Raw genomic sequence first — 27,704 nt, forward strand, 5'->3', positions numbered from 1 at the left:
GGATCTTATACAGCTCAATCAGCTCATCCATGATTTTGTTAAGGAAATGAGTGCCTCTGTCGCTTACCATCTCAAGGGAACTACCAAAATGGGTGATAATATTCTCGTACATGAACAAGGCTACGCTGTTACCATCGTCCCGCTTTAGGGCTTTAGTTTCACACCACTTTGTGACATAATCCGTACATACTAAGATGTATCTGTTCTACTTCCATTTGGTGGGTGGATCAATGGGAGCCACAAAATCAATCCCCCACTTCTCGAACGTCTTTAGGGGAAGAATGGGTTGCAGTGGCATGGCACTTGTTTTGGTGGGTTTCCCCATTCGCTGACAAGCATCACATCTCTTATAGTAATCATATGCATCCTTGTGGAGAGTCGGCCACCATTATCCTGCTAGCAGAGCCTTCCTGGCTATCACTTCTCCTACAAAGTGTCCACCACATGGTTCGTCATGGCATGCTTTCAATACTATGCCGATTTCATCCCCTGCAACATATCTCTGCAGCACTTCATCTTTGCCTCTCTTGTATAGTGCACCACCGCCTAGCAAGGTGTAGGGGGCTGATTCTAATAGAAGCTTCTTCTTCTCACGGCTTGAGATACCAGGAGGATACTATTGAGTTGCTAGGAGATCGGCTATGTCTATATACCAGGGAGTAACTGTTTCAACTAGAAACAAAGAAGCATCAGGAAGGTTTGGATCATCTTGTTCCTTTTCTTCTGTTTGAGGGATCCGTGACAGATAATCAACTAGGACATGGGAACCGCTAGGCTTAGTGACCACTTCAAAGTCGAACTCCTGGAATAGGAGCAACCATCTCATCAGTCGTCCTTTAAAATTGGCTTTGTTCATCAAGAAGGACATGGCTTCATGATCCACGTAGAACTTGAAATGTGTTGATTGTAGATAGTGTCTAAACTTCTCTAGTGCAAACACCATTGCCAAGCACTCAAGCTCTGTCAATGTGTAGTTCCGTTCCCTATTAGTGACCTTTCGGCTTGCATAATAAATTGGTTGATCTAATTTAGAGGGGCCCTTTTGACATAGGACAACACCTAGCCCTTCAACTGATGCATCTATGTGCACATGGAACTCCTTCCTCCAATCAGGAGGTTGTAAAATAGATGCTTGGATCAGGCACTGTTTTAGGGTATTAAAGGCTTCTTCACAGTCATCAGTCCAAAGGAAATCCACCTCTTTCCTTAGGAGCTTGTGCAAAAAAGGGGCTGCCTTGGTTGCAAAATGTGCAATAAATCTTTTGTAGTAGCCCACATGGCCAATAAATCCTCTCAATTGCTTGAGATTTGTTGGTGCTATCAAGGCGGCAATCTTTTCAATCTTTGCCGGGTCTGTTGCAATCCCTTGTGCGGAGACAATGTGGCCCAAAAGAACTCCTGGTGAGACGCCAAAGACACATTTGTCGAGGTTGAGAGAAATCCCATACTCTTGGCATCTGTCAAAACATTGCTCTAGGTGTCCCCAATGCTCGCGAATTAAGCTATAGACACAAAAGTCATCAAGATACACCTCAATGAAATCATTCAAATGATTCTGGAAGGCAGCCATCATTACTCATTGGAAGGTGGCAGGAGCATTACAAAGCCTGAATGGCATCACTCTATAGGCATAGGTCCCCCATTCTGTGGTGAAGGTTATTTTGGATTGGTCCTCTTCTGCAATTTCGACTTGGTTATATCCTCTGAATCCATCCAAGAGGGAATAAAGCTCATGGCCTGCCACTGTGTCCAACAGTTAGTCTGTAAAAGGGATAGGAAAATGATCCTTCTTTGTCTTCGAATTGAGCTTTCGAAAGTCGACACATATTCGAAGTTTCCCGTTCTTCTTGGGTACTACCATAATGGGCGAAATGCATTCACTGTTAGCCACGGGATAGATGAACTCTGCTTCAAGAAGTTTCAATAATTTAGCCTTCACCAGAGCAAAGTAATTAGGATTCATACGCCTTTGTCTTTGCCTTACAGGTTTGGCATTAGGCTCTAGGTCAATGTGATGTTGGCATACTGTGGGATCAATCCCCTTTAGGTCTTTATATGACCAAGCAAACACATCTAAGTTCTCCTTTAGTAGATCTTGCAGGACCACTAGTTCTTCTTTTGGAAGATTGAGGCCCACTTTTAGGTGATGTTCAATACCGTCCGTATCTAAGAATGTTACTTGCCTTTCACCTTCCACTTCGTGGATAAATGTCCCATGGATTGCTTCTGGGTAGAGGTCTGACTCTTTCAAGAGATTAGTATCCTCGTTTGATGTTCCACTAGAACCAGTGTCCTCCTTCTGAACAGATAACTCATTCGTCTGTTGAGGTTGCTGGAAGGGTATCAGAGCTTTGTTTTCTTTTGTATGAGTAGTAATTTCTTCTGGACTTAGGTATTCATCTTCAGAGGATGCGTCCAGGAATGTCACATAGCACGGACCTGCTAGAGGCTGGGGCTTTGAGGGCTTTGGCTTCTGTTGACAAGGGGCATCATCATCATCTTTTCTCTGGACTGAACAGTTAGGGCAATAGGAGCCACTGGTGAATTTAATTTTTATTCATTTTCTTCCTCATCATTTTCATTCTCTTCCTCTTAAGGCTTTGTCTCTACTTCTGTAGAGGCTCTGTAGGAGAAGAACAGATCTTCTGCATCTACATCTGCTTCTGCTTCTGTCACAGCTTCTAGGTCTGGCTCTGTATCTGTTACTGTCTCTGTATCCACTGTGTCTCTATTTTGTATCTGCCTTGTATCTGCTCTGCCTTTGTACTGTCTCTGCTTTGTAACTATACTGTCTCTGTACTGTCTTTGTAACAGGGAGAACAATACATCCATGCTTCTATTTCACGGTTAGAGGTGATTTCAGAAGTTAATTCTAGTTGAGGCAAGAGGTATTTACCCATGGACAAGGATTTTACTTCCCTTGGCAGTTGGCTTACAATGCCCACTGTTAGGGACTGTGCCTCTGTTTTCTTAGGAAAGACCTACTTAACAGCCTCTTCATCTCTTGATGTACCATTTGTTACCTCGTTGGAGGAGTTAGTTATGAATTCGATGGATGTGGATCCATTGCCTTTTTGTGATCCATACAACTTTAACACCGCTTTATTAGGTCCTCTGCCTAGGGTTAGGGTTCCTTTGAACCAGTCCGTCCTGGCTCTTGCTTCAAAAAGCCAAGGTCTTCCCAACAGTAGAGGGTATGAGGTCCCATAAGAATTTGGTTTGACCACTAGGTGTGTCAGCCAATAGTCTCTTCTTGTAAGGGTTGTTTTTACATATGGGAGGATGCCCAATAGTTTGACTTTGCTTTGGTCTGCCAATCTGATAAGCCACTGTGTAGGTTGAATTCCTTGCAACCCTAAGTCCTTCATTGTCACATTCGTCATTATGTTTACTGATGATCCTCAATCAATCAATACATCTGAAATGAGGCATCTTTCTATCCATACACTAATCTCTGGGGTTCTAGGATCTAGGAAGGCATTAGCCACATCTACTTCCTTTACAGGCTCTGGGGCCTTATTGGTCTTGGTCGCTGTTGAAGGAACGATCCTTAATCCACGTCTTCTTGTCAAGATGGTTTTGAATTTCTTTTGGCAGCTGGGAGACAGCATTAGCAACTACCGGAATGTTAGGTTTGGTTTAAAAGTGTCTAGGTCTTTGACTAAGTCATAATCTTTGATAGGATCCACAGGCTTCTCCAGCCTGCTGGGGAATGGGGCTACACCCATTTTCATCTTTCCTTTTTCTTCTAATAATTGCAACATCGGCAGTTCTTCTATTTCTGGAAGTGCTTCTGTCTCATCTATCTCTTGGGCCTCTGGTCCTTTCTCTGCGACTATCTCTATAACTCTCTGTAGCATTACAATGCTCTGTACTGCACTGTTCTGTCCTGTACTGCTTTGTCCCTCTTGGCAGGTGGAACTTCACAATCTTGGCAGGAGAATTATTTTCATTCTAAACAACTGATTCCTTCTTCTTGGTGCGCGTAACAACGGCCACTTCTAACTCCACCAAATTGGAGGCATGCTCTTGTACCTTTTGTTGGCTATCAGTGCCATTGGCCTTTACAGGGGCTGGGCTTGGACAGTCCTTTGCAGTGTGGCCTTCACCTTTGCATCGGCTGCATAAGGGCTTGTAATCCACAGATCATCTAGGGTTTGGACAATTCGGGGAGATATGTCCCTTTTCTCCACACCTATAACATTCCACCTCTGATCTTTGACCACCGCCAGACTGTCGTCCTCTGTAACTTTGAGAGGGAAACCTCCTTGGACCAAAATTAGGACCAAATTCTCTAGGCTTTGGTCCAATATCCTGTGTTGTCATTTTGGATTCCAGCAAGTTGAATCTTGTATTTTCATCCTTCTGTCTTTGCTCATGCATCTCTTTCAGAGAGCAAATATCCTCTGTATGGTTCTTCCGCAAACAGTAGGAGCAGAAGGCTCCAGGAATGGTTGATTTTCGGGTTCATTCAGTGGCTAAATGTCCTGCTTGATGACACTTTCCACACCATGTATTAGAGTGCATCATATCTCTTCCAACTCCCACAAGAGTGGATATATTGGCGATATTCACCTTTAGCGTCTATAGCTGCTCCGTAATCACATCCAAAAGCTCTTTCTTGATACTTGCAACTGAGTTGGATAAGTAGTCCTTCAGATTTTTACATCGTGAAGTGCTTGTAGTGGGATTTTGGGAAGCGTCTGTAATTACTGCATAAACTAGTTGGGTCAATCCAGAAGGTCCTCTATTTTGGTTCTGATTCAGAGCTCCTGCTGAGACTTGGGGTTGTTGATTCCAGTTAGTAGGATTCAAGTGTTGTTGAGTCGCCATTGGAGGAATTGTTTGAGGCCACTGTTGCTGTGGTTAAACCATCATTTGAGGCACTATTGTCTGCAGTGACCACACTAGATTAGGTGCATTATACTGCGGCAGTGTTTGCATTTGGGGATAGGGGTAGGGAACTGTCCCTGGGATTGCATTTGGTGGGTATACCATTCCTGGCATGGGAGGAGGTAAGACTCCTTTTCCTGGAGTCATTGAAAACCTTGCTTCAACTTCATCATACAATCTTGCACCTTCCACTGTAGCTTGCAGATTGACTGGTCTTCTCAATTCCACGAACTTGCGAACTTCTGGTTGTAGATCTCTAAGAAACACTCCTTTCTGGATTCCTTTGTCCAAATGATGGTTAGTCAATCTCTTCAGGATGGATTCCATTCGCGAGACATAAGCTTCTACTCTTTCTCCAGAGGATTGACTTAGGTTCATGAACTCTTCTCGCATTCGCTCTTCAAAACCTTCACGCCTGAATTTAGTGAGGAAGGCTAACTTCAGATCATCCCATGTGCCAAAAGTTCCTACCGCTTGTCTCTCATACCACTGAAACACCGCGCCCTTGAAAGTGGCGGGGAATATTTCTAACCAATGCTCAGGGGTTCGGGCATTGTTAGCCACACATGCTACCATAAATTCTGCTACATGAAGATCAGGGTCTTCATTGTACTCTCCCTTAAAAACTGGCAATGGGACTACATTTGCTGGTCTGTCATCAATATTTTCAGGACGAATCTGACTAGGAAGGGGACCTTGAGTTGCCATGGGGACTTCTGTAAAGAGTGCTTTTAGGGCGTCAAAGGAGGTTTCTGCTGTGAGCTCATTCTCAGCTTTGATTTTTGCCTTCTCTCTTCTCACGTACCTCTGGACTCGTTCTAACGCTTGCCTCTTTATTGTGTCATTCATCAGGGGGTTGGCTCCAACTAGTTGGTCTGTCCTCAACATGATAGTATCAGAGAGGGCTCAGTCTCTAAGGGATTCTCTGGCCAACATCTCCTCTATTTACATCTTTTCAACATCTCTAAATTCGGCTTTCAAACCACTATAGAAGGGAAGATATTCCGTTCTGAAAGTATCAAAACTCATTCTTCTTAGGATCGTTGTTGTGTCATTATAATAATGCCAGCTTCTGAGGGTTTCAACAGTGTATGTTGTGAAAAACACTCTATCTACCAACTTCCAATGGGTTGCTAATTGGATTGTTAGTGCACCAAGCATCCCACATATCTTGCTGTTGAGCATCCACGAAAAAATTCCAATTCTTTTCCTTCTTGTTTTTGTGAACCTCCACAGACCACGACTCCTGAAGCTTCTTCACGATCTCCCACTTGATGATGTCTCAAAACTTCTCAATGAATGCCAAATCTTCCATGGGTGGTCATTCTCTCTGTTTCTTCTCTTCAGTTTGTTCCCAAACAGTTTGCCACCAAGATGCAAGTTTCTGCTGCTTCAACTGGAAGAGGAAACAATCCACCACATAGAGCATGCATCATGATGGTGATATGTTTCCGCTGTCGAAGGGTTTTCGAAAGCAAAGTCGCGACCACAGAGGACCTTGACTAATTTCAGGATAGAAGATCAATCAAGCGAGTTCACGATTCAATTTGAAAGAAGGTCACCTCAATTTTGGATAATGGCCCTATAATCAACTTGTTCAAGCCTTTTGGTCTCTTGAATGTGGCAAATAGACCTGAATATATGCAATACTAGCTGCATTTCACCTGTTTGAATACAAACCTATTCAACATCAATAGCTTTAGCTTCATTAAAAAAAAAACAAATTCGATTTCCAAACTGGTTGTTCAAAAACTGAAGTCCTTCATGTCCCTTTGATATGCCCTCAAGGCCTCTTCTTATGGTCAAAGCTCACAAAGAATAAAGATAGTCCAACATCTCACAAGATCTTATTGATCTCTGTATCATGTCAATTTTGACATGTATACACTCCATCAAGTGGCTTGTAGCACTGGTAGAAGCTAAACAGGGAGCTGCACCTGAAAAACCTGTCCAGTGCATGCAATTACAGACTGTGCTACTTCCTCATTTGCAAGGCAAGGCATGGAATACAGATTGTGCTACTTGGCTGATTGCAAGCTGATGAATAGAATATGGAAAGTAGCAAAAGCAAAGAATATGGTTCAAACATGCTTTTCCTTAGGTGGGCATTCAACATGATTAGTGGCTTTGACAACTGCTACATCCAGATCCTTGTAATCACTGTTGATCTGTGCAAGACCAATAGTTGTGGAATCCTTGATGGCACCTAAGACCTTTCTTTAGACTGTCTTGAGTAGAACCTCCTGACATGATATTAGGCTAAAAGACTGCAGATCACCATAAAGAAGCCTTGAATCTGTGCCTAGACTGTTTTAGCTACCTGCAAAAGATCTCCTTTGGAAGATTCGAAGAGATGATGAACTTTGAGAATGGAGAACCGCAAGTTCAACAAAATTCTCACGCTTCCTATGGTGCAAACCAATTGTCCTCCACAAGTGCAAGCCTAAACCTGGTCAAATCAATATTCAAAATTTTCTCCAGCCCAGCTTGCTCCACAAGTTGAGTAATATCATCTATGCTCAACTGCCTAATGTATGGCATAAAATTCTAGGGATCCAGTGTGAAAGCAGACCCCTTCTGGTCCTGTCCATTTGCAGGAAAGTCCATTGTATTTTCCACATACTTGCTGCATGATAAAGTCAGTAATGAACTGAACAGCTCTTCCTGTTTGTGGATCCTTCACGCATGCTTTTCCATGCCTTTTAAAACCAGGAAGACATTCTAGCTCTCCTTCTCACCATTTCCCATTTTCTGGGAAAGGAAAACAGGAGCCTGCATCATCATCTGAGAAGCTGTCACAGAAAGGTAAGGACTATCGTTTTTGCCATTCGATGATGGTGATGTCGAGGAAAGCTACTGTGGCTACAATAGCCACTACTGCGACTATCTGGAAGAGTTGCTCCCTGAGGGACTCCCAATCACAGCAACAGATGTAGCTGGACCTACTATAAGTTCTATATTGCCTTGTGTGTCTTCAGATAGCTCAAGAGGCTATATGCAAAGGCTTAAGAGATTCGGTCACTGCAGGTCTTCCGCCTCTTCTGATCCAGTGAGTCGCGAATAAACAAAAGCCACTCCCACCATCCTGATTCTGTGCATATTGCTCTCATATCAGCTCCTCATTCTCCTTTTCTGTTTTCTGCTTTTTCTTTTTCCCTGTCGAGCTTCCTTCCACGTGATACAAAAGCAGGTTCCCCTTTTTCCACAAAAGCAGCCCCTTTTTCCCCAGGAAAGCGGGCCAATTTCTGCATATGATGTAACAAGTGCAGGTAGCCTATCAGAAACGGGCATCTGGCCAGCTCCCTAAGCACTGCAGATCTATAACTTTGACACACCAGCAACTCAGGAACATCTGATTGGAAACGACAGGGCACCCTCCACAAGTCTTAAGTTTTCAACCTCATCTGCACAGAACTGCAATCCAGCATTAATAAATATCTCTGACATTAGGGCATATGCAACTGCCTCTTTGGGTTCCAAACGCACTGCATGATCGAAAGCTTTCTTAGCCAGATCCAATTTGCCATATGTACGACATGTAGCCAATACAGACATCCAAGTAGCCCAATCAGCCTGAACTGACATGTTAAACAGAACTTCCTCAAGCTCTTCAAATTTTCCAACACGGCCAAGAAGATCTATGACAGTAATATAATGCTCCAGACTTGGAGATAAGCCATAGCCCTTGTTCATCAAACCCAATAGTTCAACACCTTTGTCAGAGAAGCCAGCATGGTTGCAAGCAGAGAGAACTGAAAGAAATGTAATTTCATTGGGTTTGGTGCCTACCAACTGCATTTTCTCAAATGTCTGTAAACTTGCCAAACTGTTGCCCTCCTGTGCATACACAGCAATGCAAGCAGTCCAGCATGCAACATCATGCTGTACCAACCTATCAAAAACTTTTTCTGCTTCTGCAATGCTTCCACACTTCCCATACATGGATACAAGTGTGCTAGCAACAAAGCTGTTTGAGCCAAAGCCCTTTCTGCAGGCGTCGATGTGTAATGCTCTACTGATCTCCAGAGACACCACATGATTTAGGTGCCCAGTGTCCAAAAGAGCCCTACATGGCTACAAGAAGTAAGTATACATGTAAATATAAGATGATCAAGTGCCAGGCCCTCTTGTTGCATAAGCTGAAGGCATTGATTAACCATCTTGTAATCATCACATGTCACATATCCATCAATCATTACACCCCAAGCAACAACAGCACGATCCTCCATACTCTAAACATGAACAAGGTCATCTTCACCTCCAGCCAAGACATACTTGCTATCTGGGCTCCAAGATCAGCAAAGAAGGGAACCAAAATAACTTTTGCCTCCACAAATTAGTTGTTCAGTCTTGAAATCAAAACTCTGAGATAGCCAAATCGTCCAACACTCGCTAAATACAAGCCATTTGCAGAGAATGCAAAGTTATTGATAGAACCTTGGCATATGTGCCACCTTGCCAAGGGACTGCTCTTACTGACAGCTCCTATGTTGCTACAAGCTCTCAAAATATATGAATAAGTGGTGATATCCATGTTGATGCACTCATGTTGCATTCTTTCAAACAATTCAAACACATCGACTAAGTATGCCAAAGTAGCAAATGCCACACACACAACTTTTTGGGTGGATTCTACACCTTGGATGCGCAGGAGTATGACATCCACCCCCTCTAATCCTGCGCATCCTCCGGATGGGCCAACTACCCATGATCGTTATCATCAAGATCCACAAACAGATCAATCTCTTCATTGTGCATTTCCGGTATATCAACAAGATTATCTATCATATCATCTGTCTCTTCCATTGGAGTTTCTTCTCATTGCTCTTCTCTTGCAAATTCTTCGAATGCATAATCTTCATCATCTCTTTTCTTGAAAATCTTGATTCTTTTTCCAGCAATAGGCACTCTAAGCACTGTCCCATCCAATTCTGTCAACTCATATGTTGCATTATCAAAGACATGTTTGACTATGTACGGACCAAACCATCTTTTCACCATCTTTCGAAGTGCAGTATGCTGATTTTTGAGGCTGCTATCTAAGACTAATACCCAGTCTCCCTCTTCTATTGCTCTAGGCCGCAAGCGATGCCTGCTGTCAAACCTATCCTTATTTCTTAATCTAGCAACCTTCAACCTATCAATAGCTAACTGAATATCCTCTGGTCTTCTCTCCAACTGCCGAATCCGAAGAGCTAAGAGCTCCTCTCTTGTCAAATCCTCCTGCCAAGGTAAAACTGACCAAGTCAAAGCACAAGTCTCAGTCGGCATAACAGGTTTCTGACCATACATCAACTCTGCGGGCATATATCCTGTGGTAACACCGTGAGTCGTACGATCAGCCCACAAAGCAAATGGTAGAAGTTTCGGCCATTCTCCAATTCGTCCTCTGCATGCTTTGGCTAATGCTTTCACTATCGGCAGATGCCCTCTTTCACTCTTCCCATTTCCCTCTGGATTGTATGCTGTAGTTAGAGCCAACTTGATTCCTAGTTGAGAGAAAAACTCCCTAGCTTCATTTGCATCCAATTCACCATGATCCGCAGTGATCTTACCCACATAGCCATACCTGCAGAAAATTTCTTTCAATAAGAACTTACACACTGCATTAGTGGTCTTCGTTCTCAAAGATCTTCCCTCAACACGATTGGTAAGATCCTCTCTAGCCAAAACAATATATCTCATTTGCCATAGACCCATAGGCATAGTAACCAAGTCAACTACCCACTTATAATGAATGCATAGCGGATAGGTCGGATGAAGCTCATCTCGATGACGCACTATCGAATACATCTGGCACTCTCTGCAAGTCTCTACAAAGTGAGAAACATCTCTATACATGCCTTTCTACCAATATTTCTCCTTGATTTTCTCATAAGTAGCCCACACTCCTCTATGACCAGCCCAAGGACTCTCATGAAACTCCCTCATCACCTGTAACTGTGTCTCTCTATCGCAGACAACCCGCAAAGGTAATCGACCTCTTTTTTTCGGATGCTTCCAAAGAAATCCGTCTTTGAGAAAATAACCATAGGCTTTCCTTCTGATCTTCTTGAACTCTTCATCTGTCCATTCATCTCTTTTGCTTAGTGTACTAAGGTACTTCTCAATCTGCAACCAATCTCCAACATAGAGTTCTTCTATGAAAGCCACAATATCATAGACATGGCAAACATGATCAACCATAGTGGCTGAAATTTCTGCATCATCCTCTTTTGCAAGTAGTATTTCCTCATCATCATATCTGGCTCTAGACAACATATCTGCCACTGGATTATCCTTTCCTGCTATGTGTTTAAATTCTGGATTTAATGACTTGATGTATGCAATCCATCTTAACATAGCTATATCCGGAGTAGAGCAACTCGTAATCATACCTATCAATGGGAAGCAATCTGTCTCTACCACAACTGAAGCTCCAATAAAGTACTCCTTGTCACATTTGAGAGCCGTAACAATCCCCAGTAACTCCCTCTTGATTTGAGGATATCTCCTCTGTCTCTCGTTTAGGACTTTCGCCCCAAACCGAATAGCATACATGTTTCCATCTGCATCATCTTGACCCACAGCTCAACCTATGCCAATTGGACTAGTGTCAACTGTCAATACAATAGGCCTTCCACAATTATAATCCGCTTTCCTGAGAGTAGGAGCAATCTGCAATAACTTCTTCAATTTCCTCATGGCTCTAGTGTGGCTCTCATCCCAATAGAATTTCTGCCCCTTTCGAAGCAGCTGATATAAACAATATGCTATGTGTGCAAAATGAGGTATCCAAATCATATAAAACACACAAGCTCCAATGAATCTCGGCACCTCTAAAGTGGTAGAACAATACTCCGTAATCTTGCCTATAGCATCCACCTTATCAGGTGAGGGTTTCCTACCATAATACCCACACATATGTCCAACAATGACAACCTCATTCACTCCAAAAACAGATTTTTGTCCTGATAGTGTCAAGTTCACTTCTTTTAACCTGGCCAAAATCTTCTCACAAGCTGAAATATGATCAGCCACAAAGTATCTGCATCCCTGCTCATTTAGACTCTCATTCTTCTCTTCTTCTACACACCCCTTAATGGGAACATCATCCAAGAAAGGCATGGTAAGCTGAGGTATATAATCACGAAGGACCTTATGCATGGCATTCATCATATGCGCAATAGAATTAGTGGCACCTTCAGGCAAGGTACACATCCTGACAAGCCCAATAGGAGTTTTCATAGTGGTTATGTCCCTGCTTTCCAAAGCCAACTGAAACTGATCATATCCTGAATACAAATCACCTAAAGAATAGATGGCACGTCCAGCAAATGCTTCTGCAAACTCATCCACAACTGGACCTATACCAACATTCTTGATAGTAACTCTGTTTACTGGCTGCATGTCCTGTATAAATCGGAGAGTACCATTCTTCTTTGGAACTGTAAACCACCTGTTTGAGTATGGTGCGGATGAAGGCTCAAGAATTCCCATCCTGATTTTCTCATTCAACAAATCAATCAGCTTTGGCAGGTGTGCCTTAGGCACTGGAATATGTCGGAGGTTCCATGGAATATGAGGAATAGTAAAGATCACCATAGGAGCAACAATATCCGGATTCACACATCTAATCTCATGCGGGAAAAAAGCAAACCCCCTTCCATGTCACTCAAGCATCTCCTGAAAGCATTGCTTCTCTGTGGGTAGCAAGAAATCACCATTTCCAATTTTTAATTCAGCAAGAGTCTCTGCTGAAAATTTATGGCCTATATGCTCTGGATTCCTTAAAATTGGCTGTTTGGCAGCCCTCTCTATTTGCTGATCACTGTCAGGTGGAAGTGGTACAGCTACCGGCTTCACCTTCTTATCCACAGTTTTGTATTTCGTGCCAACCTTGGCTTCATTATGATCCTTTGCATTACTCAAATCTTGCTGTAAATCAGCAATTTTGCACTTTAGTGAGACTGAATATCCTCAGTCCTTTGCTCTATGGATTGCATAGGAACAACCCTAAACTCTGGATGCTGAAATATTTTAGCAGTAAACTCTATTGGTTGAAAGTTTCGAGCCCTCTGTGTCTCTGTAAGCTGATCATAATCAGCCGAAAACTCTGTTTGCTGAATTTCTTCAGCACTCAATACGTTTTGCTGAGTCACCTCAGCCGCTGACTCTATTTGTGACACAAAATTGCAATTTCATGAAACATGTCCAGGGATTGTACTAATACATTATTGTGACAACTCTACATATCAGTTTTCAGCATATTTTCCATCTCTATCATCGTATCTGCACAAATCATACTGTCATACATCCCATCTATATGCTCATCATCCTCTAAAATTCCAGCATTTTTCAAATTTTTCTCCTTCCTGCATATGTACTGCCTGGCAGCTCTAGGCAACTTAGAAGTCTTCTGATAGCTCATCGAACTGTTTGCTGAAATCCCAACAAAATTGGATGAGAAAACACTACTGCCAGGATGCGAGAACTCCAATCTCCTCTGCTTTGTACCACCGTCGTCTCGTGAAACAGCGGTACCTAATGAAAACCCGAATCCCTCACAGTGGGCAAAGGTGCATCTCTAAGAGTATCCCTGTTTCTAACATGGTTCACACACACAGTCATAAACTGAACTGCTCTCATGCCATCTTTACTGCGAATCCGTACATAAGCAGATCCATCATCCATTACCTTTGTTTCCATGCGCATCTCTGTGATGAATGGCTATCCAAGAATTATGGGATAAGAGCATGAATCCTGCACAAAGAAATGGAAATCCTCCTCTACATCTCCAATAGAAACCCTGACATTGGGACAGGCAGCATACAAATCACCTGCAGTGTTGTTGGCGGCTCTCATACGCCATCCATGCTCTACATCCATAGGCCATCTGTTACTTTCATAAACTCCACGAACTATGAGATTAATCTCTGAACCATGATCCACCAAAGCAACATAAGGCACCTGTTTCTCTCCAATTTTTACCATCGTTTCTGTAGTTGCCCTAGCCCAATGACTCCGCGAAAAGTGACTACGCGGTATCAAGACAGGCTCATCAGTTTCAGCATAATGCATAGGCTGAACCCTCTTCTCTATCTACGGAAAAACAAAAGCATTCTCAACCATAACCTCATCCTCATCCTCATCCAACTCCCCAATCCAAACTCCCTGTGTATCAGTAGTAGGCAATGCATGTCTTTTCCTCTTTAGGACCTCTTGGAACTGATCTTGAAACTCTCTTTTCGAGATGCCCAAAATCTCAGAAATAGTAAAAGTTACCTCACTGCCAAGTATCTTGTCATTAAAGATTTTCTTCATGTCTCTAGATGTCTTAATATCGGACATCAATCTAAACCCTGGCTGCTTTCTCTCTCTAGGCTCTTGCCTCTTTTCTCTCTTTTGAGCATCTTCCATCTGTCGTTCTGGCCCTGGTCTCAAAGACTGTCCTGCAGTAGGTGGAGTAACAAACTCACCCCCTCTAGTCTTTTTAGCTGCACTTGGATTTTCTTCATCCCTCTTACGCTTCTTCTCAACAAGTACATCTGCTCCCTGAGACTTAGCCAAGTAGGCATAAATAGAGTACTGTCAACAGGCGAATCCCAACCTGTCTCAGATCTGATGCTAGAGCCTGCACTAGTTAAAACAGTTTGCTGAATTTTTCCCTTGTTTGCAGTCTCCATAGCATAAGTCCATAATGCTGACTGATTCTCTGATCCTTTCTTAATTTGGACTCCATATGCAGAAGCATCTCCTCTAGCTGTCACATAAGAAGTTTGCGCAGCCATGTCATCCACTAACTTCTTCATTCCGCCTTTCCCAAAGTTGGTAGCAAGCGGAGCTTCTATTTCAGTCAACCAAATCTTATCATCTTATCCCCAAAATACCAAATTCTTCCTCATTGCATCCTGAAAAGATTCACAATCCCTGCAATGCTGATGGTCTGTGCTATCACACCAAATACATCTTCGATCTCTCCTAGGTGCACTAGGAGCACTCCTAGGTGCAGTAGGAGCACTAGAAGAAATAGTAGGCGCAGTTGAAGCAAACTGCTCTTTCAATTTTCCCACCAACTCCGCTTTAACTGACTCCAGTGTCAAATCCGTTATGCCTTTGATTATGTCATCAAGAGAGGTATGCACTGACCGAGTGGATGGTTTTGGAGCAGAAGGAGCGGGCATCGGTCTTGGAGCAGGAGGAACAGGAGGAGTGGAAACAGTAGGCACTGGCATAGGCCAAGAAATTGGCTAAGGAGGAGAAGAAATAACAGGGATAGAAGCAGGCATAGGAGCAAAAGACGGTGTCGGTATCATAGAACCATTATGTAGGTGGGTCTTCCATATCCTCCTCTTGGTCAAAGTCGAGACTGCATCCTGGGCATCTTGCCAATCCATTTTAAGACCCATAGGCTTTGTGCGATCCTCAAGAAGCTCTCCTAAATCTTCCTGAAGAGCAGGATCTGCAGCTTGTAAGAAAAGCTCAACTTTTTCAACATCCAATGCTCTTTGTTCAATGGCATCAAGCTGACTATACCTCTCTTCAAATTCTCAAATCAACTTTGAAGCAGCTAGACCTTTGTTTGGCATGTAGACCCACTCTCGGAATGGCCGCCATGTAGCCATCCCAAAGTCCTTAAGGAAATACTCTTCTTTCAGGGCTTTCTTAAAATCTTGCCAATGCGAGTTTTGAATAAAAAGATTAGTCACTTTTGCCCTCAAGGCGGGTGTGACAAGACGAAGGAAATATTTACTCATAAGTCCAGCTGGAACTCCAAAAAACCCCATCTTGATCTCATATGTCTTCAAATATGCTGAAACATTACGGCCATCAAATAGTTTCTTCTCATTCTCAACTGCTTCAATCGCCTTAGTCGCGCTGATTGCATTCTCTTGCTCCGAATATAGTTGTCTTTGCTGAGACAACTGCTGTTGATGCAATTGCTGCTGCTGCTGCTGCATATACAATTGTGTCTGCTGATTTTGAAGCTGCATATTGTTAGAAATCAAGCTCACCGTCAGTGTGTCTTCATCTATGACCTACATCTATGACAGCTAGTGTGTACAACTGTCTACATGTGACTACATTAAATAAGTCGGGTTAGTAGTCAGTCAGTGACCTGACTAGAGTTAGTCAGTCTAGTCTACATTTACACTAGGTCACTTTATCTTGTAGAGTGAGTGATTTTTAGTTTAGTGTGTGGAAATGAAGGAATGAGCTTGAGAGCCTGAAGGCTCATGGATATGGAGTCTTTCCCTTTCTCTCTCTCTACTCTCTGAACATGGTATCAGAGCTTCATCCATGAGGCTGTGGGAGAATGGGCATGACAATCTGCAGTGCAAAGAAGATGGAAGTAAGGAATGAGGAAGAAGCTGGACACTTGCAAATGAAGCCATAGTCAAAGGAAGGAATCAGCGTGGACTGCCTCCTGAAAAATAGCAACCTGTATTTGAAAATCTGCGCCTGCTGATCTGAATGGACAACAACCTGTATCTGAAAATCTACGCCTGCTGATCTGAATGGATAGCAACCTGTATCTGAAAATCTGCGCCTGCTGATCTGAGTGGACAGCAACCTGTCAATCTTCAGTGGGGCACCTGGACAAGGTTCATAGAGCATGTATGCTCACTATTGAAGGTATTTGAAGTGTGCAAGGAGTAAATGCTTGTGTGGGAGCTCTGTTATGAGCTAGAGTGACAGACGTAGACCTGTAATCATTTCTGAACTATTGTAAACATGAATGGACAGCATGCATTCAGTCATTACTGACACACAGGAGCCTTGTACTACACTCAGAAAGCATCTTTGGAGCACAAGAATGTGTCAAAGCATGTATACATTGGATCAAATGTCTTGGAGCTGAGATCTCTTGCTCAGAATACTAAGATCTGAAAATCAATGACAGGCTGAAAACTGTCATACACAGTCAATGATAGAATACTCAGATCTGAAAATCAATGACAGGCTAAAAACTGTCATACACAGTCAATGACAGAATACTCAGATCTGAAAATCAATGACAGGCTGAAAACTGTCATACACAATCAATGACAAGTACTGTGCATTACTGAAGCAATACAGGTAATCTTGGGGGTTCCATTATCTATATGAGCTGGCCTATACATGCTGAATGCATGGAGAATTGAAGCAAGCAATGAGCATCATTGAAAACTGAATTTTGAAGCTGAAGTAAATGTAGTTACACTGTCCTAGTTAATTACAAACAGCTCATGAGGTTTATGCCATTGGTCAATGAAGACAGGTTGTCTATGCCTACTCAGATGCTCATGTATTGAACTTGCCACTACAAAGTAAATGTATGACATGGTCAAAAGACAATTTGGAGCTGCTTGGAGCTTGGTATGCTGAATTCTGGTTGACTGCAACCTGAAACTAAATTTGTTGACACACTCAGTTTTGGACTTGAAATTGCTGCTGGTTACTCACAGTTTACAGTTTTCAGACTGCATGTATGTACCCTGTCAGTGAGGTTACATAAGCTTAAGCTGAAGCAAACACATAGCTTATGTATTGACAGTTATATCTACAGTTGAGACCACTTGTTTGAGGGTTGTTTTGGGGTGTCAGTGAGCTGAAATACCCTGGTTTTTTTCTGCAATTTAGTGCAGAAAACTGTCATAAACTGTTATGGACTGAACTTAGTCAGTCATACTTATTGGACTGCAGGGAGTCAGGCACTTGATAGACAGTCTATTGCATCATGGCTAATGCACATGGGACTGACAATATCACTCAGATAGTTAGAGAGAAGTTGGATAATAAGAACTTTACATTATGGAAATTCAGAATGAAAAACTTTCTGGTTGGCAGAGGTTATTGGGATTTATGTACAGGAGATGAAGTTGCTCCTGAGTTGCCTGCACACAATCCAACAAATGAACAGAAAAGAGCCTACAGGCTATGGAATGAAAGAGCATGTAAGGTGCTGCATTGGTTTTCCTTATGTATATCTGATGCTATGGTAATTCAAATCACTGGATGTGAGACTCCGAAGGATGCTTGGGACATACTGATGAAAAATTATGGAACCATGACACATGCAAGAAAGATCCAGTTGAAACAGCAGTTCAACAACATGTCTAGGAATGGCAAGAGCATCCAGACATATACCACGGAGATTAAGACCATAGCTGATCAACTTGCTACTATTGGCTCAAGTGTATCAGAAGATGATATGATTGCTGTTGCTTTGAATGGCTTAGGCAAAGAGTACAAAGCTTTTGACACTTCCATTTCTGTCAGAGAAGAGCCCCCTAGCTGGGAAGAGCTAGTTGCTTTGTTGCTGCATGAGGAAGTCAAACTTGGTTTGAATACAGGTTCTAGTGCATCTCAGAGTAGAGATACTGTGTTGTACTCTAGTCAGCGTGGCAGAGGATCTAGAGGTTGTGGTTCATTTCGAGGTCGTGGTGACACTCGTAATACTTATCAGCAGCAGTAGCAGCAAAGTAATTGGCATGGTGCAAATACACAAGGCCAGGGTGGATTTGGTGGGTTTAGAGGCAGGGGGAGATCACCCTGAGGTAGAGGTGGTGGTTCTGGTTCATGGCAGTCGTCTGATCAGTCCAACAGGGACAAGGACTGCCATTATTGTGGCCGGTATGGGCATATTGCAAAGGATTGTTACAAGAAGCAGGGAGATATGAAGGCAAAGGGAATACAGCATGGGCACTATGCATCTTCCAGCGGTGCTCATGATGAGTCAGTTGATAGACTCTTTGCCATGGAGCATGTGTCCAAGACTGCGTCAAGGCAGAATAGAGATGACAGGTGGTACATTGACTCTGGAGCGTCAAACCACATGACCCCGCATGGAGAGTGGTTTGATGAGATGGTTGCAGGTACACATGGTCATGTAAGTACTGGGGATGATACCCAACATGACATAAAGCATAAAGGGATTGTTCCATTGATGATGCCTGATGGCAAGAAGAAAGGCCTGCATGATGTCTTACATGTACCGACCATAACAAAGAATTTGTTGTCTGTGGGTCAAATGGCAGAACAGAATCTGCAAGTGAGGTTTAACAAGGATGGATGTTTCATTGAGGAGTATGGAAATGGCTGCAAGCTAATTGCCAAGGGCAGAAGGGATGGCAGGATGTTTACTTTGGAAGCGACCATTCCTGAACTTAAAGCAGCTATGTTTGCTCATGATCAGAGTGCCATCAGAGATGTAGAGATTTGGCACAAGAGAATCGGACATGTCAATGTACAAAAGCTGAAATCTATGCAGCAGAAAGAAGTAGTACTTGGATTACCTAAATTCAAGTATAATGATTTTGGTCATGTATGCCCTGCATGTCAGTTTGGGAAGCAGGCACAATTTCCTTTCATGAGACATGTAAAAAACAGCACTAGGCCTTTACAGTTGGTACACTCTGATGTCTGGGGTCCTTCACATAATGCTTCCTTTGGCGGTGCACGATATTATGTCTCATTTATTGATGATTTCAGCAGGTACACTTGGCTTTATATTTTGAAACATAAGGATGATGTGTTTGATGCATTCAAAGACTTCAAGAAACATGCTGAAAATGAATTGGGCTGTTACATATCATGTTTGAGATCAAATGGAGGAGGTGAATATGTCTCAAACTACTTTGACAGGTATCTTGCTAAACATGGGATCAGAAGACAGCTCACATGCAGTTATACACCGCAGCAAAATGGTGTTGCAGAGAGGAAAAATAGGGTTTTGATGGAGTCAGCTAGAGCTATGCTGAATGAAAAATGTCTGCCAAATGGTTATTGGGCTGAAGCAGTGGCGACTGCTGTATATGTGCTAAATCGAACCCCTACAGCAGGGATTCATGAGGTCACTCCGTATGAATGGCTGTATGGTCATAAACATGATATTTCACACTTGAAGGTATTTGGCAGCATTGCATATGTGCATATACCGGATGAGAAGAGGAAGAAATTGGATCCTAAGGCAGTGAAAAGTGTGTTTATTGGATATGCATAGGAACGGAAAGCTTATAAGTGTTATGTACCTTCTACGCATGAGACACTCATAAGCAGAGATGTGGTATTTGATGAGTTAGCATCTTGGTATGGAAATCCTGTTGCAGTGCCTACTAATGGCTCACCCAGTATGAGTCATGCTAAAAATACTCCTACAAAGAGTACTTCCATGACTGGTCAGACAGGTGATGTATCATCTACAGTGAGTCCTTGGACAGGACGATTACGGAGTCGCACTACTGCATCCACTGACACGGATATGTCAGTGAGGGGAAGAATAGATAAGGGAAAAGAAAAGGTTTTTGAAGATGTAACAGGTCCACTCACTGCAGGTTATGATTCATCTAGCAGTGACAGCTTAGATAGTGAATTGGGGATTCCGTCTGTTATGACGCCAGGTGCTAGATAGAGCCGTTATGTGCCGCCTCATGAGAGACAAGCTCACAGTGAGCCACAGCTCAGGAGATCAGAGAGGGTCAGACGACCTGTTGACAGGTATACTTACACTGGATATTCAGCCCATCATTATGCTTATATGACGAAAGTAACAGGTTTTAGAGAACCAAGTAAGTTTGATGAGGCAGTTTCAGATGAGAATTGGCGTGCTGCTATGGATGAGGAATATTCAGCTTTGGCTGAAAATTGTACATGGGATTTGGTACAGTTGCCTGAGGGCAAAACACCTATTGGATGCAAGTGGGTGTATAAGGTAAAATGTAAATCAGATGGATCATTGGAAAGATATAAGGCCAGGCTCGTTGCAAAAGGGTATGCGTAGCAGTATGGTCTTGATTATGAGGAGACTTTCAGTCCTGTAGCAAAGATGGCTACAGTTAGAACTGTGATTGCTTTGGGAGCAGCTAGAGGCTGGAAACTATGGCAGATGGATGTAAAGAATGCATTTCTCAATGGAGAATTACAGGAAGAGGTTTACATGGAACAGCCTGAAGGCTATGTACATCCAGAATTTCCAGCACATGCATGTCGACTGAAAAAGGCATTATATGGGTTGAAACAGGCACCCAGAGCATGGAATGCTTGCATCAGCAGTTATTTACAGCAACATGGTTTTCGATTGGGAGATGCTGATCATAGTTTGTTTGCGAAGAAGATAGATAGTGGCTATGTTTTTCTAGTTGTCTATGTTGATGACTTAATCATTACAGGAGATGATGAAAATGGGATTGCAGAAATAAAGACATGTTTACAGGCTGAGTTTAAGGTCAAGGATCTTGGAGAGCTGAAATATTTTTTGGGGATTGAGGTTGTCTCTACACCTCAAGGCATATGGCTGCTACAGAAGCAGTATGCTCATGACATGTTACAGAAATATGGTATGGCTAATTGCAAGCCTATGGATACGCCTTTGGAGCAGAATGTCAAGTTGCAGATTGATGTTGGGACAGAGATTGAGAATGTTACTATGTACAGACAGATGGTAGGCAGCTTGATCTATCTCACGATCACTAGACCTGACTTGAGTTATGCTGTGGGGCTGATCAGTCAGTTCATGCAGAAGCCTCGCAAACCACACTTGGATGTAGTTAGAAGAATTCTGAGATATGTAAAGGGTACCACAGATCATGGGCTGTTTTATGCATATGGGAAAACCCTTGACTTGATGGGGTACACTGATGCTGACTGGGCTGGTTGCACATATGACAGGAGGTCAACCAGTGGCTATGCATTTGGATTGGGTAGTAGCATGATCAGTTGGCAGAGTAAGAAACAGCCTACAGTTGCATTGTCCAGTACGGAAGCAGAGTATCGTGGTGCGGCCTTAGCGGCCTGTGAAGCTAAGTGGTTACAGAAGTTACTGAATGACTTGGGAGTACACTTGGACAGCAAAGTCAAGCTGTACTGTGACAATTTGAGCAGTGTTATGTTAGCAAGCAATCCTGTTTATCATGCAAGATCAAAACACATTGAGGTTCACTACCATTTCATCAGGGAAATGGTTTTAGCAGATCAGATTGACTTGGAGCATGTGAAGACTGAAGACCAGGTAGCAGACATCTTTACCAAATCACTTGGTAAAGATAAGTTCATTCACTTTAGACAGCTACTTGGAGTGATGCAAATGATTTGAGTTTTGTTTTTGAGCTTGAGGGGGAGTGTTAGAAATCAAGCTCACTGTCAGTGTGTCTTCATCTATGACCTACATCTATGACAGCTAGTGTGTACAGCTGTCTACATGTGACTACATTAAATAAGTCGGGTTAGTAGTCAGTCAGTGACCTGACTAGAGTTAGTTAGTCTAGTCTACATTTACACTAGGTCACTTTATCTTGTAGAGTGAGTGCTTTTCAGTTTAGTGTGTGGAAATGAAGGAATGAGCTTGAGAGCCTGAAGGCTCGTGGATATGGAGTCTTTCCCTTTCTCTCTCTCTACTCTCTGAACACATATACATAGACATATTCTGCAAAATCTGCTTTAGATCATCCGTTGAAGTACTTGAAGCAGCAGTCAATGATGGAGCTGAAGTAGAGGACGCAGCAAGAATGGTAGAAGAGGCTGAAAATGATGCTGAAGTATCCCCCATCCTGAAATTTCTGCGATGCTTTCACGTCCGGTTCACCAAAGATGTCGAAGGGTTTTCGAAAGCAAAGTCGCGACCACAGAGGACCTTGACTAATTTCAGGATAGAAGATCAATCAAGCGAGTTCACGATTCAATTTGAAAGAAGGTCACCTCAATTTTGGATAATGGCCCTATAATCAACTTGTTCAAGCCTTTTGGTCTCTTGAATGTGGCAAATAGACCTGAATATATGCAATACTAGCTACATTTCACCCGTTTGAATAAAACCCTATTCAACATCAACAGCTTCAGCTTCATTTTAAAAAAAAAAATTGATTTCCAAACTGGCTGTTCAAAAACTGAAGTCCTTCATGTCCCTTTGATATGCCCTCAAGGCCTCTTCTTATGGTCAAAGCTCACAAAGAATAAAGATAGTCCAACATCTCACAAGATCTTATTGATCTCTGTATCATGTCAATTTTGACATGTGTACACTCCATCAAGTGGCTTGTAGCACTGATAGAAGCTAAACAGGGAGCTGCACCTGAAAAACCTGTCCAGTGCATGCAATTACAGACTGTGCTACTTCCTCATTTGCAAGGCAAGGCATGGAATATAGATTGTGCTACTTGGTTGATTGCAAGCTGATGAATAGAATATGGAAAGTAGCAAAAGCAAAGAATATGATTCAAACATGCTTTTCCTTAGGTGGGCATTCAACATGATTAGTGGCTTTGACAACTGCTACATCCAGATCCTTGTAATCACTGTTGATCTGTGCAAGACCAATAGTTGTGGAATCCTTGATGGCACCTAAGACCTTTCTTTAGACTGTCTTGAGTAGAACCTCCTGACATGATATTAGGCTAAGAGACTGCAGATCACCATAAAGAAGCCTTGAATTTGTGCCTAGACTGTTTTAGCTGCCTGCAAAAGATCTCCTTTGGAAGATTCGAAGAGATGATGAACTTTGAGAATGGAGAACTGCAAGTTCAACAAAATTCTCACGCTTCCTATGGTGCAAACCAATTGTCCTCCACAAGTGCAAGCCTAAACCTTGTCAAATCAATATTCAAAATTTTCTCCAGCCTAGCTTGCTCCACAAGTTGAGTAATATCATCTCTGCTCAATTGCCTAATGTATGGCATAAAATTCTAGGGATCCAGTGTGAAAGCAGACCCCTTCTGGTCCTGTCCATTTGCAGGAAAGTCCATTGTATTTTCCACATACTTGCTACATGATAAAGTCAGTAATGAACTGAACAGCTCTTCCTGTTTGTGGATCCTTCACGCATGCTTTTCCATGCCTTTTAAAACCAGGAAGACATTCTAGCTCTCCTTCTCACCATTTCCCATTTTCTGGGAAAGGAAAACAGGAGCCTGCATCATCATCTGAGAAGCTGTCACAGAAAGGTAAGGACTATCGTTTTTGCCACTCGATGATGGTGATGTTGAGGAAAGCTACTGTGGCTACAACAGCCACTACTGCGACTATCTAGAAGAGCTGCTCCCTGAGGGACTCCCAATCACAGCAACAGATGTAGCTGGACCTACTATAAGTTCTATATTGCCTTGTGTGTCTTCAGATAGCTCAAGAGGCTATATGCAAAGGCTTAAGAGATTCGGTCACTGCAGGTCTTCCGCCTCTTCTGATCTAGTGAGTCACGAATAAACAAAAGCCACTCCCACCATCCTGATTCTGTGCATATTGCTCTCATATCAGCTCCTCATTATCCTTTTGTGTTTTCTGCTTTTTCTTTTTCCCTGTCGAGCTTCCTTCCACCCGATACAAAAGCAGGTTTCCCTTTTCCAGAAAAGCAGCCCCTTTTTCCCCAGGAAAGCGGGCCAATTTCAGCATATGATGTAACAAGTGCAGGTAGCCTATCAAAAACATATTGGGCATCTGGCCAGCTCCCTAAGTGCTGCAGATCTATAGCTTTGACACACCAACAACTCAGGAACATCTGATTGGAAACGACAGAGAACCCTCCACAAGTCTGAAGTTTTCAACCTCATCTGCACAGAACTGCAATCCAGCATTAATAAATATCCCTGACATTAGGGCATATGCAACTGCCTCTTTGGGTTCCAAACGCACTGCATGATCGAAAGCTTTCTTAGCCAGATCCAATTTGCCATATGTATGACATGTAGCCAATACAGACATCCAAGTAGCCCAATCAGCCTGAACTGACATGTTAAATAGAACTTCCTCAAGCTCTTCAAATTTTCCAACACGGCCAAGAAGATCGATGACAGTAATATAATGCTCCAGACTTGGAGATAAGCCATAGTCCTTGTTCATCAAACCCAATAGTTCAACACCTTTGTCAAAGAAGCCAGCATGGTTGCAAGCAGAGAGAACTGAAAGAAATGTAATTTCATTGGGTTTGGTGCCTGCCAACTACATTTTCTCAAATGTCTGTAAACTTGCCAAACTGTTGCCCTCCTGTGCATACGCAGCAATGCAAGCAGTCCAGCATGCAACATCATGATGTACCAACCTATCAAAAACTTTTTCTGCTTCTGCAATGCCTCCACACTTCCCATACATGGATACAAGTGTGCTAGCAACAAAGTTGTTTGAGCCAAAGCCCTTTCTGCAGGCGCCAATGTGTAATACTCTACTGATCTCCAGAGACACCACATGATTTAGGTGCCCAGTATCCAAAAGAGCCCTACATGGCTACAAGAAGTAAGTATACATGTAAATATAAGATGATCAAGTGCCAGGCCCTCTTGTTGCATAAGCTGAAGGCATTGATTAACCATCTTGTAATCACCACATGTCACATATCCATCAATCATTACACCCCAAGCAACAACAACACGATCCTCCATACTCTAAACCTGAACAAGGTCATCTTCACCTCCAGCCAAGACATACTTGCTATCTGGGCTCCAAGATCAGCAAAGAAAGGAACCAAAATAACTTTTGCCTCCATAGATTAGTTGTTCAGTCTTGAAATCAAAACTCTGAGATAGCCAACTAGTCCAACACTCGCTAAATACAAGCCATTTGCAGAGAATGCAAAGTTATTGATAGAACCTTGGCATATGTGCCACCTTGCCAAGGGACTGCTCTTACTGACAGCTCCTATGTTGCTACAAGCTCTCAAAATATATGAATAAGTGGTGATATCCATGTTGATGCACTCATGTTTCATTCTTTCAAACAATTCAAACACATTGACTAAGTATGTACAAAGTAGCAAATGCCACACACACAACTTTTTGGGTGGATTCCACACCTCGAATGCGCAGCAGTATGACACCGCAATTGTGGGATGAACTTCTTGTGAAAAGTGGCTTTGATAATAAGAATTTCCAATTCTTCAGTGGAATAAGGAACTTTGCAAACTTCCATTGAATTTTTCTCTTCTTGACAATGCCATTTCCTTCATTTTCAGCCTCTTCTGATGCTTGTTGATGGCAAGTTTCTCCGGCTGTGTACCAAAAACATGGGGCCCCAAGAGGAACACCAAGGAAAAGGGAATTCTCTTGCAAGAATCTATCTTGTAACATCAACAAGCTTTTATTTCATTCTTTTGATCATCAAAACAAAGAAAACAACAATTCTTCACGCAACATCATAGTAGATTTCTCCCACGGATTTGATAGAATCAACCATAATCCATAGAATCCATCAATAGAACAAAGAACACAAAATAATACACCATCTTTTGAATGGAAATCAATCACATAGTATTCATCTTTAATATCTTCATAGTTCTCTCTCTCAATCTCTCATATACAGTTACACTGTTTTGATAGAATTGACTATCTCTGGCTCTCTCTCTCTCTCTCTCTCTCTCTCTCTCTCTCTATCAATAGTACATCATCTCCTCACTACAATACTCTCATAATAACTCTCAATAATTCTTGTTAGGTCGTGGATGCACATCCCAAGAGGTATGTCTGATGATATGAAGAGTCACCAGAGCCACTACAATGTCTTTTCAAAGCTCACTACACTGTCACTCAGTCTTCAGCAGCTGCTTCTCCCACTTGTTTTAGCTCTTTTGAACTTAGATTCATCCTTTCCAAAAGTTAGAAAACTTTCCCAAAGTCACACATACATTCTACAGAACACTTATAGAAGGTCTACAGAACAGTTACAGTACAATACCATAGCAACTACAGTACAGTTACAGTACAGAGACAGAGCAGAGACAGAGGCTCTACAGAAGGTTTACAGAGGGTCACAGAAGGTCATTAGAACCTCATAACTCATACTCAAACCATTCCATACTATCAAAAAATATTCAATAAGCTTTCAAAATATCTCAATCTTCATCAATCATCAATCCATGCTTCATACAGAAGAAAATTAGAACAAAACAGAAGCTATACAAAAGGTATACATAACCAATCAGAACCTTAACAGAACATCATAGAGCTTCATATCTCCACTGAGAATCATCATGAACCTCCAAAACATAATCAATATCATCTAGAAAACTCTCAAACACTTCCATTAACAACCACACATCACTCTAAATCCATAAAAAATCAATCATTTAGACCTCAAAAATAACAAAAATTCAGTCTTTTTCCACTCTCAACAGAGTTTGAAAGAGTTAGTGAAAGATTTGAAAGGAATAGTCCAACTAAATGAAAAAGTGGAGACGTGTGACAGTATGGGTATTTGTCAATTGCTAGGATAGCCATGAATCACATGATTTCAAATGTCTTTCGGGAGTATATTCATATAGAAGGATCTATGCCCTATGAAAAGCATAAAACAAAGGCTTTTTTAAATACAACACATTTAATAATATTTAGATTGATCTTAAAAGAGTCCAAATTGCAATGGTCCGTATGTATAAATTTACTATTCAAGAATGTGGTGGTATTTTGAAGTTTGCACTAAAATTGGATGAAGCACATATTCAAAAGGAACAAAAGATAGAAAGAGTCAGCATTTGTATCATGAACAGGGCATTGGATTATAGTAATGGTAGGGGACAAGAACAACAATTTAAGATACAATCCAAGATGGAGCCTTGGTGGATTGGTGCGGCCCAAGTACCAGTACCAACTGAAAGTTATGAAATCCTGTTGCTCCTTGAACAATGTGGATTTTATCATTTTTTTTCATTTCCCAATTGTGGAGGGTGACACGGGTGGGTTCTCACTTGACATTTTGAACTAACACAATTACAGAGTTGATACAACATGAAGGGATTCTACCACGACCTAGAATGTATTCGTATCATGCTGCCGTATTAGACCAGCCTCGAAACGGTGCGATCGTCTCATGCAAAACATCATGGCACCATGATATCACACCGTATCAGAAGCTACTGCACATAAGCACAAAGGAGC

At 42.2% G+C, this 27,704-nt stretch overlaps 1 protein-coding gene across 1 annotated transcript; it reads right to left on the reverse strand.

Annotated features, from left to right (window-relative positions):
- Positions 1–8,012: 8,012 nt before the first annotated feature.
- On the reverse strand, positions 8,013–25,217 carry LOC148023052 (putative pentatricopeptide repeat-containing protein At1g03510). Its single transcript, XM_087695297.1, has 6 exons — positions 25,146–25,217; positions 24,877–25,062; positions 24,388–24,780; positions 9,051–9,125; positions 8,293–8,967; positions 8,013–8,138 (listed from the first exon to the last, which is right to left on the reverse strand). Exons 1-6 carry the CDS (start codon positions 25,215–25,217, stop codon positions 8,013–8,015), a joined length of 1,527 nt encoding a protein of 508 aa, XP_087551423.1.
- Positions 25,218–27,704: the final 2,487 nt, after the last annotated feature.

The sequence above is a fragment of the Lygodium microphyllum genome, chromosome 16, assembly GCF_053477565.2.
Source record: "Lygodium microphyllum isolate KBCC chromosome 16, Lygodium_microphyllum_v1.1.10, whole genome shotgun sequence".
Lineage (NCBI taxonomy): Eukaryota > Viridiplantae > Streptophyta > Polypodiopsida > Schizaeales > Lygodiaceae > Lygodium > Lygodium microphyllum.